We start from the raw sequence: 15,955 nt of genomic DNA, 5'->3' as shown, positions 1-15,955 counted from the left end.
TTGCTGATACAAACACATGCCATATTTTCTTAAAAATATGAAATTATTTTGAACAACTGAAGCTTGTAAATTGCTAAAGCTGACCCTAGATGATTTTAACATATATGCCAATTCCTGAGGTCTTATGAAAGTCATTAGCAAAACGATACAACAGTAACATACAGGAGTAAATTTTGGTATTTTCTAAGTATTTCTTGTATCATGACACAGTAATAATTTTTGGTGTAGACAGTCAGAAAATGTATCCTAGGGAAAGGATTTCACCAGATTTTAAATAGCTAAAAATTAGATGCACAATTTTAAAAAAAATTATAATCTATACCAGGAGCCTGTGTTCATAAAATCAGTTCTTTCTTCAAAATTATATTTAATAGCCAGCCATTCTGAAAAATGCTTCCTATTGGTGAAACGCTGCGTTCTCTATATGTGTTACCTCGATAAAGAATTAAACAATCGTACTATGTGTGGTAGTATACTAAGTCATCCTAGGTCGCAGCTGGTGATGGGAGCTGGTTGCAGTGCTCCCAGCAGCACCACTTGTACAGAAGACTGCACAGACCATGAGAGAATAGAAATGAATGTGGGTGTTTGTTCTCTTCATTTCAACGGTATCCTAGAGGTGCAAAACAAGGACAGAGATTGCTGAAGAAAGGCGGTCTTTTTCTGCAACCTTGAGTGGTTATCCCATAAATAACATATGTAATAGACGTTGAACATACATTAAAAATGTTTACTGCATGGTTATTTCACTGCTTATGGAGGAGAGCAGATGCCATTAAATCAAATCTGATTTTATTATTAATCCAACTGCTTCCTTTCCATTTTTCTCTGGGCTTTTTGCCTTATTCATTGGTCAGCAGTTTTTGCCCATTCTTTTGCTGTCATTTTTCCCTGTCACCTCTGCAGTGGTCATCTGGATGAGGTGGGAATGTGGTTGCAAGTGCAGATGAGATTGCTGATCTGGGTGGTGGGTGATGGGTGGTAAAGAAATGAAGGGGACCTAGAGCAAAGCTGCAAGGGAAAAGGAATTTGGGGTCAGTTGAGCTGAAAATAAGATGTGAAGAGAGAGAGGGAGAAGGTTGACAGAGGAGAGAGAAGGAAGTTGAATTTGTAAAGAAGAAAACAGGAAAGTTATCCGAACAGCCAGAAGAGACAGATAAAATTATCTACTGTAGTTATCAAAAAACCTTGTGATGTCATCTATTGATGTCCTTCAAATACTTGCCTTTTAATTTCATTGTAAAATGTTATCCTTCCGTTAGCTATTTCTCATCTGATTATTATAATGACCCATTTTCTGGTCTTCCTATTCTTCTCCCATGTTATTCGTCCTCTTAAAATTTCTGGAACTCGTTTTATCTCTCATAGGTTCCAAATTCCCATTTCATTTTATTCTTTCAGGAGCTTACGTTGGTTGTATCTGCAGTTAAGAAGCAGGTTAACAAAACTTAACATTTGTATTTTAAGTTCTCAACAGATATAGTTCCTTGTACAGTTTGCACTTAGTTATGGCTCATAGTGTCTCTCGCCATCTTTTAATTTATGATTTGCACATGGGATTTTGTCATTTATTTGCTTTCCCTGAGCACAGATGTGGAGGCATCCCTGGCCTGTACAAGGTCTTACTTCCCATTGTTCTGTAAAACAAATGTAGATTGGAATGTTCTGTAGTTCCAGTTCTATGTGAAGTTATTTGTTAATGACTGTGTGTTCCAGAGATGAAGCATGGAGCAATGAATTCAGCATGACCCTGAGCAGCACTTGTTTGCCGCACTGGAGCTGTGGGATGTCTGGGAAGCAGCTCTAAGCAGGAAGGGCATGCCAAGGTGGTGGTGGGAAAATCTGTGTGTTGAAGCATTCCACTATGCTTCAAACTCCTCCATCCCACAGCCTACCAGCATCTCGGTTTTGAACTGGAGCTTCTGTGTCAGTCTCCAGAAAGCTCTACTGGCAGAGAGCTGTTGTCTAGAAATTTCAGGGTGCTACCGAGTGCACTGTGCTCTGCTCCCTCCACAGTATGGATTTTCATATCCCGAGCAGTTCTGAAGAGCCAGTACATTCAGTGTTTTCACCCAGAGGGTGGTTGGGCACTGGAACAGGCTCCCCGGGTAAGTGGTCACAGCACCAAGCCTGACAGAGTTCAAGAAGCGTTTGGCCAACACTCTCAGGCAAATGGTGTGGATCTTGGGGTTTTCTGCACAGGGCCAGGAGCTGGACTCAGCGATCCTGATGGGACCCTTCCAACTCAGCAGATTCTGATTCTATGATTTTAAAATGTTTTGTTAACTTTATGTATAATTCTAAATCTTCAAGGGTGAAGAATCTGGAGAATTTTTCCCAGTCCATCCATGCCACACTTCGATAGGAAAAGCCTGGCTGCACCACTCTTGTGCTGGTTCTGTCCTCTGGGCTCACAGCCAGGGAGGGCACCCAGCTCCTGGGGGCTCAGTGGGAACATCAGTGCTTGGTAAATTCCTTGCAATCGGTGTTCATTCATAAAGGATCACTGGACCAAATTTAGAGTGAACCACAGAATGAGTTCCTGAAAATAAAGAAATGTTATTTGTGGTACAGAAACATAACGTTTCAAAAGCATATATTAAATTTAAGACAGTCATTTGCTTACAATTCTGTTCAGAAATTTGGTTTACTTATGTGGTTGAGTATCTGTGAGAAATCTGAGAAGAAAATAGGGACACAACATATAAATGTAAATATTTTATGATTCAAAGGTTCATATTACAATAGAAACAAGTTTAAATGTCAGGATTCTTAAAATTAGAAAAGGCTTACAGTTTTTGGATCCAGATCTGGGTCACAAATACAGGAAAAATTAAAAAACCTGCATAAATGAGATGTATGCTTGAATAGTAGAGTTTCTAAAACTATAGTTAATTAGCAGTGACTAAATTTAGGCTTACTAATTTGAAAAGCTAAAAGTGTATTTAATTCTCTAGTACAACTCAGAAATGCATTTTAAGTCTAAGTCAGTCATGTGAAAATACCTTGTATTAGAAAACATAGCACATACGTAGGTTACATTATCATCTAATTGTCCATAATAAGAGGTTTTTTTCTCTTTGCTTGGTATTCATATAAATTTACTCTTCTGATTCATTATTAATCATAGTTCATGTGGTGATTTGGCATAAAAAGTTCATGACAGGATTTCTTATAGTGAGTTAATGTGATCTGTGCTGTAGTGCACATTTGTGACTAGATGATATAGAAACTTATTTGCTTTCACAATAATGCCTCTGGCTATTATACCTAACACTATAAATTAAGAGATATAAATATACACATAAACTAATGTCTTTTTTGCTCTAGCAAAACTTGTCATTCCAAACAAATGTGCATTTTCATGGCATTATTTCTGATCTGAAGGGTGATTATTTAATGTTATAGTAACATTTGTAAAATAGGATTAAAATAGAGTATGATCTTTGTAATGCATAAATGGGCTGAGTCAGTTATATAAGTTTTAATTGAAGAAATGTGAAAGTGATTTATTTTGAAAGTACAGATCACATGAGAGAATATAATGAGCTCTGAGTATATCACTGAACAGCAGTACGGGGGGAATAATATGGGCAGGAGGAGTAGAGCTACTGGATATTTGATTGAATATCAGTCAACAACAGAACACAAAAAAAGGACAGTGATATATGAATGTTGTGCATAGTAGCAAAAGGAGTGTGTATAAAAACTTGTAGATTTCTGTCCCCTAGTGTGGTTCGCTTTATGTTTCAATTGGGATAATGTGCATATACACTGGATTCTTTATGTCCACTTAAAACAAATTAGGAGCAGAAGATAAATTTCTTGGTTAGAAGAGTTTTGCAAAATTGCATGTATGTTATGATAAATGACTTGCAAAAGGTAGTAAAATTGTTTATAATGATGAATTATTTTCATAAATCAATGAGGACAGAATAAGAGACAGACAAGTGACAATTTCAGTTAAATATTAACAGAAAACATAATTCAAGAATCAGAATGGTTAATCATTGGGTTAAGGATATTTATAGTCACAGAATCATTTAGGTAGGAAAAGACCTCTCAAATGGTCGAGTCCAACCATTAAACTAGCATTACTAAGGTAAGCTAGCACTGCTGAGACATTTGCTAAATCACAATATTTAGAATTATAAAAAGGCATGACTAGAGATTGGGGAGATTCATGAAAACATTTAGAGTGGTTTGGGAATAATTATAGATGTGATTTAGGGCCTCTGACTTCTTGCAACATGGTATTGCTGTTAGCTGAACCCACAGGTCTACTAAGTCATTTTGGTTTCATGCAGGTTCAAAGATCCCCTCATGTAACATTTTTGCAAAATAAGGACTTGCTGGTGTTCTGCTGCTGATGGGAAAAGTGGGGACTGGAATCCTTGGACCTGTCTTTCCTTTTGACTTTATTGCATGTGTTGAATGGGCTTAAGGTAAAGAAAAGCAAAACCTGAGCTGTGGAGATGAAATTTATCCTCCCTTTGAAGAGGAGGATTTTTTCAGGAACTTTTGATTAGATTGAAATAAAAAGGAGAAAGAGTGGAGGTGAAGAAAACATGCTGCACTACCCTATATGTAGAGTCAGTCCTGTGCAGCTCTTCTCACTGAAAAAATTCAAATAGAATTTATAGCAAGAAAGCCTTTCCCATGACAACCCATTCACTGCTGGGTTTTACCAGAATGCTTCATTAGTAATGGATATGCCCAAACTGTGGAATTTAAAAAGATACACACATCTATATTCTTTTTAATTTATAAAATAACTTTATGGACAAAAAGTTTGAGATGACCAAAGCTTTGCTGGTTTTCACTGCTAATATGAAGTTCAGTTTATTTTATTTTTTTTTTAACTGTAGTACAAAATCAGCCTCCTGTTTGGAGAGAACTCTTCAGTACAGCTTGCTTTGTTCTAATTTGGTTATGTACAAAAATGTTTCTTCCTTAAGCCAGACTAATGTTGAATGTTTAATGAAGGAAGCTGCATAAGAAGATATGTATGATCTGAATAGCCTTGTGGTTTCAATTTATCTCAAATCATGCAGACAATAATCTTTTCTGTTCGAATTTGTCGTGTTTCTCAGAACCACATGGGAAGAACTCACTTAAGCTATTGACAGATGAATATTTTTGCCACTTTATTTGTATCCTTTTGTAACCCCACTTTTTGATGGTGTTCTTTCCTGCTCTTACCTCAAGGCATAAAAGAAAAAGATATTTTGAGAAATGCTTTTGCTATCCCCTTGCTGCCCCTGGCAGAGTTAATCCAGCCATCCTGCTGTGCTTATAGAGCCTGTTCTTTCCCACCCACGGTGCTTCCTCCTCACAGATTAAGAGTCAAAGTACAGGATGATGCCTGCGCTGCCTGTGATGTATGAGTCTCCTCTGCCATGGTGGTCGTTGCCTTCTTTTAAGATAGTAGTAGCATTGATACCATTGTGACAGCATTAAGGATATAAACGAAGTAAGGATATAAGGAAGAATTAATAGTTTTTTTGAAGCCATATCATGTATTTGGAAAATGTACAAGATTTGGGGTTCAGAATCTGACAGGCAACATCACAATCCAAACTGAATGTGGATTAGTCAAAATTGTTCTTAGTTTATTTAAAGTTTGCTGATCAATCAGACTACCTGAAAGAAAACAATAGATTACTATAGCTGGAGTTGAGATGAATTGGTAGCTTTTGTGTATGTAGCAGCTTCTTCCGTTTTGTGTTAAAGGATGAGATTGATGAAGGTGGAGAGGAGTGTGAAACCTGGGGAGAGGGGCTGGTATTTAATTCAATAATTGTTTAATGAGAAAAGATTACAAACCATTATAGCATAAAACAACTGGAAAAATAATTTGATGGAGGATCTTTTATTTATTATTTTTATGCTAAAGTTGTGTAAATCATAACCTATACAGAGGTTATCTGTCATTCAAAGTTTATTCTTTTAGGGAGTGTCCTTTCTGAAAGGAAAGTGATGAAATAAGTAACAGCTGCCTGTTACTGCAGTGCAGGTAGAGCGATAATTGAGGACCCTCTTTACATCACATCAGAGATGTAGGTGCATATTTCCTGTAAATTAATGAAATTAGGATCTTGATAGTGGTGACATCCCTGGACAGCATAACACCTGGTACCCAAAGATAGAGTCAATGCTGCCTATTACCAGCACATCACAATATGTGTTTTCCTCCAGTGTGCCAAATACTGTCAAAGACTGGTATGGCCAAGCCTAAGCAGCCACTTTGCAGTAGAGTGAATTCACACTGATTACTGGTAAGACAGGAGCAGTTATGATAAGAAAAACATTTTTCATTGAGTGGTTACTCCTTCTCTGACAGATTCATTCCAGTCTTCAAGGAGAAAATGGCAGACACCTGACAGACAAACTAGAAAACTAAATTTAGTGACTGCTGAATACTTAAAAATATAGGCTCATAGACCATGGTTTCTGTTTAGGGTTCTTTACAGATTTATTTTTTTATGCTAGCTGCCCTCTTCGTTTGGGTGATCCATTGTGAAAGAAACTGCAGATTCACTGTGGTGGACGCATTTTGTGTTTGGCTTGCACCGCTGTAAGCACAAGCAGCTGTTGAAATGAAATTTCCACCCCTCCCTCTTTCCCCTATCCTTGGTTGTACTTTCCTGCCCATTTACTTGTGCCAGTGTTACCATCTCTGGGGTCAAGGAAGAAAGGAGATGAGGAGCTGGCCATATGGAGAACTGCTCCCTGCCTCCCTCCCAGGTTCGTTTTTAAGGTGGTTGTGATTCCTGGAGTGAGATCCTTGTGAGGTTGCTCTGCAGCTGCTCCTACTCTGCAGCCCAGCACCCCTCCTGTTGGACCACACCCTGGTATTTATTTCTGCAGATCTTTCTTCTAAGGAAGCAGTTCCATGCCATGAGACTTACAGGACAATTCACCTGTATTTTGGCAGTGAATTGGGATGGGATGACCTTAGGCATCATGCTGTCAGTTCATACTGGTAGATTATTATTATTACCAGTGATAGTTCCTGTATCAAAGCCGACAAACACTTTCCACGTTTTTGTAATTATGATACTTTTACAACTCTTCCTCTTAAAAAGTGGGTAAATATTCATGTTAGCAATAGAACAATATTACCTTATCAAGTTTATAACTCTGAAATATGTACTGCTATTGGGAATAGGTGGATTTTGGATTGCTGTATGTGATGTCCTGTATGAACTGCTCCATAGCATGCTGGAGCATGTCCAGAGAAGGGCACAAACCTGGTGAAGGTTCTGGAGCACAAGTCTGATGAGGAGAACCTGAGGGAGTTAGGGTTTTATATGCTGGAGTAGAGGAGGCTCAGGGGAGACCTCCTCACTCTCTAAAACTACCTGAAAGGAGGTTGTAGCCAGGTGAGGGTTGATCTCTTCTCCCAAGTTACACGTGACAGGATGAGAGGAAATGGCCTCAAGTTGTGCCAGGCGAGGTTTAGTTTGGATATTAGGAAAAATTTCTTCACCAAGGGGGTTGTCAAGATTGGAATAGGCAACCCAGGGAAGTGGTGGGGTCACTATTCCTGGAGGTATTTAAAAGATGTGTAGATGTGGCATTTAGGGACATGGTCTAGTTTTAGTTTTATGATTGGACTCAGTGATCTTTCCAACTTAAATGATTTCTGTGATTCTGAGATAGCACATCCTGAATGAAGCTATAGGTAGCCTCTGTGCATAGATCTGGCTTGAACTAGATATTCAAGAGTGGAATTGATGCTTTTAATGTGAATGTTTTAGAACACAGAAAAAGAGTTTTACTAAAGTAAAATTCAGTTTTACTGAAGTAACTGTAATGCAAAAGTAATTAGGTCTTTGCACATACTTTTGGTAATTTGCAAATATTCTAGGGAAATAAGTGTGTTCTGAATAGCATTTCTTAACATTTGTTCTGATCACTGATACAGGTGCTTCTGTCCAGTGTTTGGCTTTTCTTTCTGTATGTTGAAGACAGTTTTTCTGCAGTCATTGTGTATCTAAAAGATGTTGATGATTTAAAATAAAAAAAAAAGAAACACAGAGGGACTTTCATTAAATTCTAGTATTGGAAAGAATTAACACCATCTTAGGTTTTTCACTATTTTTACTGCAATTTTTGTCAGACTATATAATTTTATGATATAGAGGCAAACAATTTACTTTCAATTGTAATATATTAATATCTTTATAATTAACTGATACTATTCCCATATTACAGAACTCACCTTTTCATGACAGCATTGGTTATAATTGTGAGCTAGAGTAATTTGCATTTTTACTCTAAGTGCTGAATGGCTGTTTGCTTTTTCTTATATTATGATAACACTCATTACTGTATGTTATTAGAAAGCTTAAAAAAAAAAGCTATTTATTTAGTAGACAAATGTCCCATTCATTAAATGGGCTTAAATGTTTGGGGTTTTTTTCCTTTTGCTTGGAATTAAGTCTGTGATGAAATTGAATCAAAATCAGAAAAAAGGATCCATTTTAGAGGTGTTAAAATTTTCTATGGAGATTTGTGTTCTGTCTTTTATTTCTCATTGTACAAAGTGTATTTCATGCTTGTGTACAGATTAATGTCCTTTGCTGATAATTGCCTATTAAAAATAGATAAATAAATAATTAGCTCATTACAAAATGTGTTGTAGTACTAGTAACTTTAATTATAATTCATCTGCTGTGTAAGTAGTCCTGGAAAATATTGTGGGATAACATATTGGTATTGCAATTGCTCTCTCGTGGTGCTATATGATTAACATTGAAGACCTCAAGGAGTAATAGTACTGCAGGTCTCTGTGACCACACCTTCTCCAAATCTGATCTAAACCAGGAGCTGGACCTGTCATTAGCTCAACACACAAATGGAAATGGAAGTCCCCAGTGGAGGGAACAGTCTATCCTTTGGGACTCAATCTTGGGAATGTATTCCACCTTTCAAACTGTCCAGTATTTTTTCTATTTAACGCCTGTGAAAACAGAAGGAGTGTTTTCACTTAATGTACAGATCTCCTCAGTGCTTGCCATTTTTCATATAAACAATATTTTTAGACTTGTCTCTTAGAGTAATCATTATTGTAACAATCTTGGTGTTTGTATGTATAATAGATGTTTAGGATTTCTGATTCGTGGGGTTTGGAGCCTAGTGTGATAAAAATGCACATATGTAACATTTTTCATTACATCTGAGGCTTGTAAAATGATTGAACCATGATTTAATTTTTAAAAGACCGTGGATTTAACTTCCTCTTAATTAAAAAATTGTTTTTAAAAACCAGTTCAGTGTGCAGCCTGAGACACATCCTCAGGAGGCAAAGTGACCAGCTCTCAGTTTTGGCCAGGTCTTGTTTCATTGCATTTTACTTATTTTTATTAATGAAGTATTAAATTGATATTTTTCAACTGAAATATTAATGGTTATTGATTACAAGCACAAAATTACAGTTAATTTTTTTATCTTTATTGGAGCTAAAAGTACTAGCACCTGATATTTTCAGTCAACCCAACCAATTGTTAAACTGATGAAAATTTGGAAAACACTTTAATGACAAAAATGGCTTCGTAGTGCCAAAGTCTGTCTTGAGAACTTCTGCAAAAAATAATGAATTCTTACTTCCCTCAGTCTGACCTGGGGTGGCAATGGCTGAGCAACATTGTAACACCACTTTACTTGGAGAAGACTCTTGGCCTTAGCTTTCTCAGTACCCTTAAATGGAAATCTGCAGCTAAATTATTTATTTATTTAAGTGGTGGGTGACCAAATAAACATCAGTTCCTCATGATAATGTATAGAATTGGGAATTATGAGACAGCCATATGCTTTTGTGAAATGCTGTCACCAAGACAAATGACATTGTTTCCCGTTGGGTAATTAATTCCAGAGTAGTATTATGCATATTTCTTATCCTTATGATATGAAATAATTATTATATGCATAAGTCTCTTAAAAGTCTCTTCATAGGCATAATAAACAATTGCTTCCCCTGAAGTTGTGGACACCAGAGAAGCTGCAGCAAGCCTCTGACCTTCAGAATGTTTTGGAGCTTCTCTGTTCCCATGTGATGAGAAAGAGCATAAAGTATCCCTGTGTGAAAAATGCAATGGAAATTTAACATGGTTTCACTGGATTTGGCTGTGTCTGGTATTGGTAAGCCACTGGGCATTCAATATCACAGAATCATAGAGTGGTTTGTGTTGGAAGGGACCTTAAAGATTATCTAGTTCCAACTCCCCTGCCATGGAAGGGACACGGTCTGCTAGGTCAGGTTGCATGAAGCCCCATCTAACCCAGTCTTGAAAACTTCCAGAGATGGGGCATCCACAACTTCTCTGGGCAACCTGTTCCAGTGCCTCATCACCCTCACAGTAAAGAATTTTTTCTAAATATCTAATCTAAATGTTTCCTCTTTCAGTGTAAGTATCACAGCTGACTCGGATATATTTAATTTTCAAAATATGCTGATCATTAAATCATGTAATCTTGGTCAGTGTGTGGGATATAGGGTTTTTTCGCCTTTTTAAATTGTGGGCTTTGTTTGTGTGTTTGTTTTAACTGTTAATGCTGCATTAGTGTTCTAGCAGTTCTGTGGGTAGGATTTGTAAAGTTTGGAACAGTTGTTGATGCTGAGAATTTATACAGCAAGTGTGTCTAGTCCTTTTCCAAGTTTTTGGTTAAATCAGTCATGATGATCAGGTGAGTTGTACTGGCTGGTGTGGGCTCACTTGGTGGGTATTCTGGGCACTGCCATGTTTTAGGATTAACCCTGTGAGTCAGCACTGTGGCAGGAAAGAGGTAGTAAATGTATCCTCCACTTGCAATTCCAGATACCTTGGAGTTTATTCCAATATGACCAGCAGTAAAATGGTTAAGAAAAATTAATTTAGCTAGGGTTTTGGGCCATTTACTTGTAGGAATAGGAAGATCCCACTTTGTTGGCTTGCATTTACCATTTTTTTCTCAAATTTTAAAGTGTCTGATGCTGCTACCAGAGAATCACTAGTACTGTTCTTATCACTCTCTAGTTTTGCACTTTGTGGCTTTGTGTTCAATAGTGCTTAATAGTGTGTTCCTAGCATTCAATTGCTGTTACACATGTAGTCCAGACCACTTGTGCTATTATAGTACTAATTTTAGCCCGTACAGTAACGTTTCAGATTCTTCCAAAAGAAAAGGAATTGATGTCCTGAATTTCTGTAATCTTTATAATACTCTTAAAGAAAGGTAGAATAATTATAAAAATACAGTATTGGATATTGGATATTATTATTTAATTAGAAGAAAAGATCAGGCAGAAGAATGTTGCAGAAATAATACTTATTTTTAGATGGAATAACTTGTTAATTCCAGCATCTGCACATACACAGTCATCAGGGAGTTATTGGGCTACACGTATTTTTTGAAACATCTGTCAACTAAGCCAGAAATCTAAATGCAAAGTGTTACATTGGTTGTATTTGTGGATTTCTTACATTTCCTAGTGGAATTTCATTTTGTATGCTAATCATTGCAGAGTATGGAGGTAAAAATAAGATTAAATTTGTGTGCATTTATCAGTTCTCTGGACAAATGACTTGCCCCGTTCTCCTTTAATTGTGTTACAGCATCAAATATAATCAAATATACGAGATTAAGTTGTATCATTTTTGTCTCAGGTATCCTGCTGTCAGTGTGGAAAGAAGTATGTCATGTACATGCTTTTTTTTTTCTTTTGTCCCAGTAAGGAAATAACAGGCCATGGATGACCTTAAGGTACTCTGAACAGTTTCATGCCATGTTGCTGATTCCTACAGCAACGCTGCAAAACTCATTTCTTTGTTGTATACTAAGTAACCTACAGTCCATTTGACAAAATGCTTCACTGCATAGCTCTTAGGTGTATCGTACTGACTGTCCCTATTCAGTGTTACTGTGTTCAGTGTTACCTGGTATATACAAATTATTCATGGGAAGCTGACTTGTGGGCTATGTAAGTGCATGACTTTTAATGGTTACCTAAAACACAGCATTAGGGTATTTCTAAGGTATTGCTTTAGGCAGCTGTACCATTCCACGCTGTTGACCTAAATTTGTGATATTGGACATTTTTGATAAATACTGTCAAAGATAATCCATCACAGAACAAGTTTCCAGAGTTTTAGGATGTTTGTTAAACTCTTATAACTCAAATATAGAAGTGTTTCACAAAACAGTGTTTTACATTTGTAAGTTAAGTAACAGGTTTTCCAAGTAAGAAAATTGCTAGGGAGTCATTTCCAGAAGAATACAACTGTCTTCAGTTAGTGGACTGTGTGCTCCAGACGAGACTGTGATGCAGCTGCCTGTTGACTGAGGATCATATGTTTCTGTAGGTTGTATCATTAAATCCCTCTCACTTCAGATTTGGGGTGGCCACCATTATATTGGGAAAACAAAAAGTGGAGTAAGCTTAGCAGTGCATATGGTGTTTAAAGATCTGTTTTACTTTCAAATTGAGCACAGTTTTTGAAATAATTTAGCCATTTAGACCTGTCTACTGATCTCTTATGACTCATGTCCTTTTCTCTCCTGTTCTTCAACAGCTCTGTGAAGTCAAAGAGAATTGCTTTGTGTGGTTTGATATAGCTAATAAGACAGTCAGAGTGCTGAGGACCTTGAAACAACCCAAGAACTGTAGCTTGGCTTAAAAATCTCTGGATAAATGATCTTGTTGATGGGGAAGCATTATGAAAGAAGCAAGTTCACTGAAGTGCATTACTTGACTAATGCTTAAAGCAGCTGTAGTTCATGCACGTGTTTCATATGGTTAAATATGGAGACAAACTGTGCACCCTTCTGTTTAACACTCAATGTAAACTGAATACATAACTAAGTCTCCTGCATGCCTCAGGCATTTCTGTGTGTGCTGCATTATCTCAGCTTCACTCGTACTTCTCTAGATTTAGGCTGAAAGAGTATCACATAACAGGGTGGTTTGTGGGACTGCAGCTTGGGTCTGCTGCTGAGCTGCAGGGTCTGCAACACCCCTGTAAGCTGCCTCTCGGAGGAAGGCCTCCATCTTCTTCATGTCATAGCCCATCACTTTGTAGATATGGGTAAACAAGATGATACTCATGTTTAACAGTATCAAACAGCACAAAGACCTCAAAAAGAGGAAATGTGGACAAATTCACATGCCCATGGATTGACAGGATAATGGATGCATAGTGATGGATACTAGAATAAAATGACTGTGTGTTGTGAGATACTGGATCTAAGAGATGTAGTAGGCGAGGTGCTGGGATTTGGGTTTTGTTTGTTCTTGTGAATGGTAGCTCTTAGTGCTGCTGCTTAAGCTGAAGTAGTTGTTCACTTAAGATACAGCATTTTCAGGTTTTTTTTGGGGACTATTACTTTTTCTAGGTTGAGCAAGAACTTCCTCTCGACTGAAGAGTGTTGACACACAGTGGTCCTAAATATAGTGGGAAGTACTGTTTTCTGAGAGGGAATGGAGGCAGCTCTGGTGTATAAAACCACATATACAGTCTGGAAGTTACGTAAGGACACTTCTGTTTGCAGAGCAGAGGCTTGCTGCTACAATTAGGGCTGCTTTACACTCTTTACACTACAGCCATTGTAGCCATTAAAGAATAGCATTGAAATATGATTTTTTTTTTTCCCCACTAATGTGTAAAGTTTTCAACTCACTGCTTCTCTTTTCCCTGTTTTCCTGAGAGTGATGATGGTTTTGTATGTGGCAGGGACACAGAGAAATGCAGATGGGGAATAGTTGCAGAAAATTTGGAACAACCTTTTTGGCAGCATTCTTGGAGTTTGGACAAGCATGAGATATTTGAACATATCCACTGGTGGACATGTTTGTGTGCAACATGTTTTTTTCATTGCATCTGATAAAAGTAATAAAACTTCAAGACAAAGTTTGTCCATCCTGTGTCTCTTACACAAGGATGATTCTCCACCATAATGCAAACTGCATGTGATGTTTGGAGATTACCTGTGAAAAGCATAATGAATAGATTTAGAAGTGATAACATTTATCCATTGTATGATTTCTTTTTTCCCTTCTGTCCCCCTCTAAGCATTCCTTTCACTCTTCCTCATCCATCCGATGAATCACTTTAATCCTCATCACTCACTGTTTGCCTGCTCTTCTACATTTCCTTCTCCAGTCTCCTTGTCCCCTTTCCTTTTTTTTCTTCCTACTCTGCTACCTTCTCTTCATTTTTGTCTCCTCTTTACTCATTTTTTAGTCTGGTTTTTTCAGTCTTCCACATCTGTACCTGCTCTAGTTTCTTCCTTCATTTTATGGCATTTTTTCTCTGTTTGATCTCACCTCTCATTTTCTCTGCTGATTGTTTGCCTCACACTCTCTGTCTGCTCAGCCTGTCTAGAGGACTAACTTGTTTAAAAGTTTAAAGAGAAAATGGCTTCACTCTGAATGGATCTTTATTTAATTATTGCCATGTGTTTTTTTAATGAGATATTTTTGATATTATTTCAGGTCTTAAAAATTAGCTTGATTGGCCACCGGAAGCGCGTTCTGGCATCTTTGGGAGACAGGCTTCACGAAGATCCTCCTCAGAAACCACCTCGGTCAATAACCCTCAGGGTAGGTCCCCGTGAAAATTTGTTTGCATTTCTCAATAAGTCAGTAAGCATTTCATAACATTCACATGAAAACAATGGCTGCTTTCAGTGGGGTTCAATTTACCTCACTTCAGTGGTGTACAGTAGGGACATCTTAGACTGACCTGCTCAGTCACATCTCCCCATATAGCCAGCAGAGATAAACTGACATTTTTTGCAGGGTGATTCATCTGACCTGTTTCAGATGTCTGCCTTAGGATAAATAGTATCTTAGAAGTACCAGCTTATCTTTGCTCAGGAAACTAGCTCAGAACCAGGTGTGTACAAGCTGCACATCTACATTTGCCCTCAGGAATCCCTGCACAACCCAGCTGATCGATACTGCTGAAGGAGAGTTACCATTTTCCTTTTATGTTTTTGAAGGCTCGCACTTACTTTTCAGACGAATGCTTTAGGCTGTCTTTAAGGAGAACCTCTTGAAATTGTTGATATAAATGCCATTAAGATGTTTCTGTATATCAAAAGTTTCATCATGTTTTTAATTTTCATTTGTATTCCCTCTTTCAGAAATGTTGTTGCGATGTCCCTGGGGTTTTTCCACACTTGACCACATTTAATCTCTTCTCATTACACCACCTTCACTCAGTTTCTCCAATCCAATGCCTTTGCTTACTTGCTGTCTGCTACTCTTATCAAGTTGTGGTCTGATGACCAATTCCTACTGCGTTCTCTCCAAGGGAGTTCATAGCAACACTTTTTATTTTGATATTTTAGGTCACACCTTTTGCATTTGATTGGATCTGATTATTTTTATGAGGCAGCATTTCTGACTGAAATCTCATTTAGGATTAAATTTAAAAATGTCAGAGTGTCAGTGCTCCCAAGTTAAATTTTCTGGTGTAAAGAAAAATACAGAAAGACAGAATGAGGGCTTATTTTCAAGTGCATTTAAAATTTCTGTGACCAGCCGATTTTCACCCTGCTTATTCTCAGATGCCCCTTACAGGCGTTTTAGATCCCACCCCTTAATTCAACCTATTCCTAATGCCATATTGAAAAAGGTCTGACAAGTCTATAATGTGCTTTAAGGCACATTGCACATACATGTAAATGTTTTTCTTGTACTTTATTTTCTATGTATTATGTGAATGATTCCTGATGCATGACAGGTGTTAAAACACTCCAAGGAAAGAGAAATATATCGAAAGGCACACTTTTTTCTCAATGCCTTCAGTACTCTGAACTGGAGAATCTATTCCTCTTCAGCGGGTGGGAAAGTTTCCACGGCCCACATTCTTGGTCAGGACTGTATATTCTCAGTTAATTCTGAAGAGAAAACTGGATGTCCTCCATCTGTAGTCAAAGTGATAAAAAGTATCTGCTGCGCCACAGC

At 37.5% G+C, this 15,955-nt stretch overlaps 1 protein-coding gene across 11 annotated transcripts in view; it reads left to right on the top strand.

Moving 5' to 3' along the window:
• ANKS1B (ankyrin repeat and sterile alpha motif domain containing 1B) overlaps positions 1-15,955 on the top strand; it is a 414,822-nt gene that overhangs the window by 349,625 nt on the left and 49,242 nt on the right. For all 11 annotated transcript variants that reach the window (XM_051784790.1, XM_051784791.1, XM_051784788.1 and 8 more), the window contains one exon: positions 14,477-14,584. In XM_051784790.1, coding sequence (XP_051640750.1) covers positions 14,477-14,584 — 108 coding nt within the window. The remainder of the gene's footprint in view (positions 1-14,476; positions 14,585-15,955) is intronic.

This window comes from Manacus candei, unplaced genomic scaffold, assembly GCF_025592945.1.
Source record: "Manacus candei isolate 608988 ecotype Guabito, Panama unplaced genomic scaffold, ASM2559294v1 h1tg000018l, whole genome shotgun sequence".
Taxonomy (NCBI): Eukaryota; Metazoa; Chordata; class Aves; order Passeriformes; family Pipridae; genus Manacus; species Manacus candei.
The sequence above is the reverse complement of the archived record's forward strand: the minus strand, read 5'-3'. Positions and strand labels throughout refer to the sequence as shown.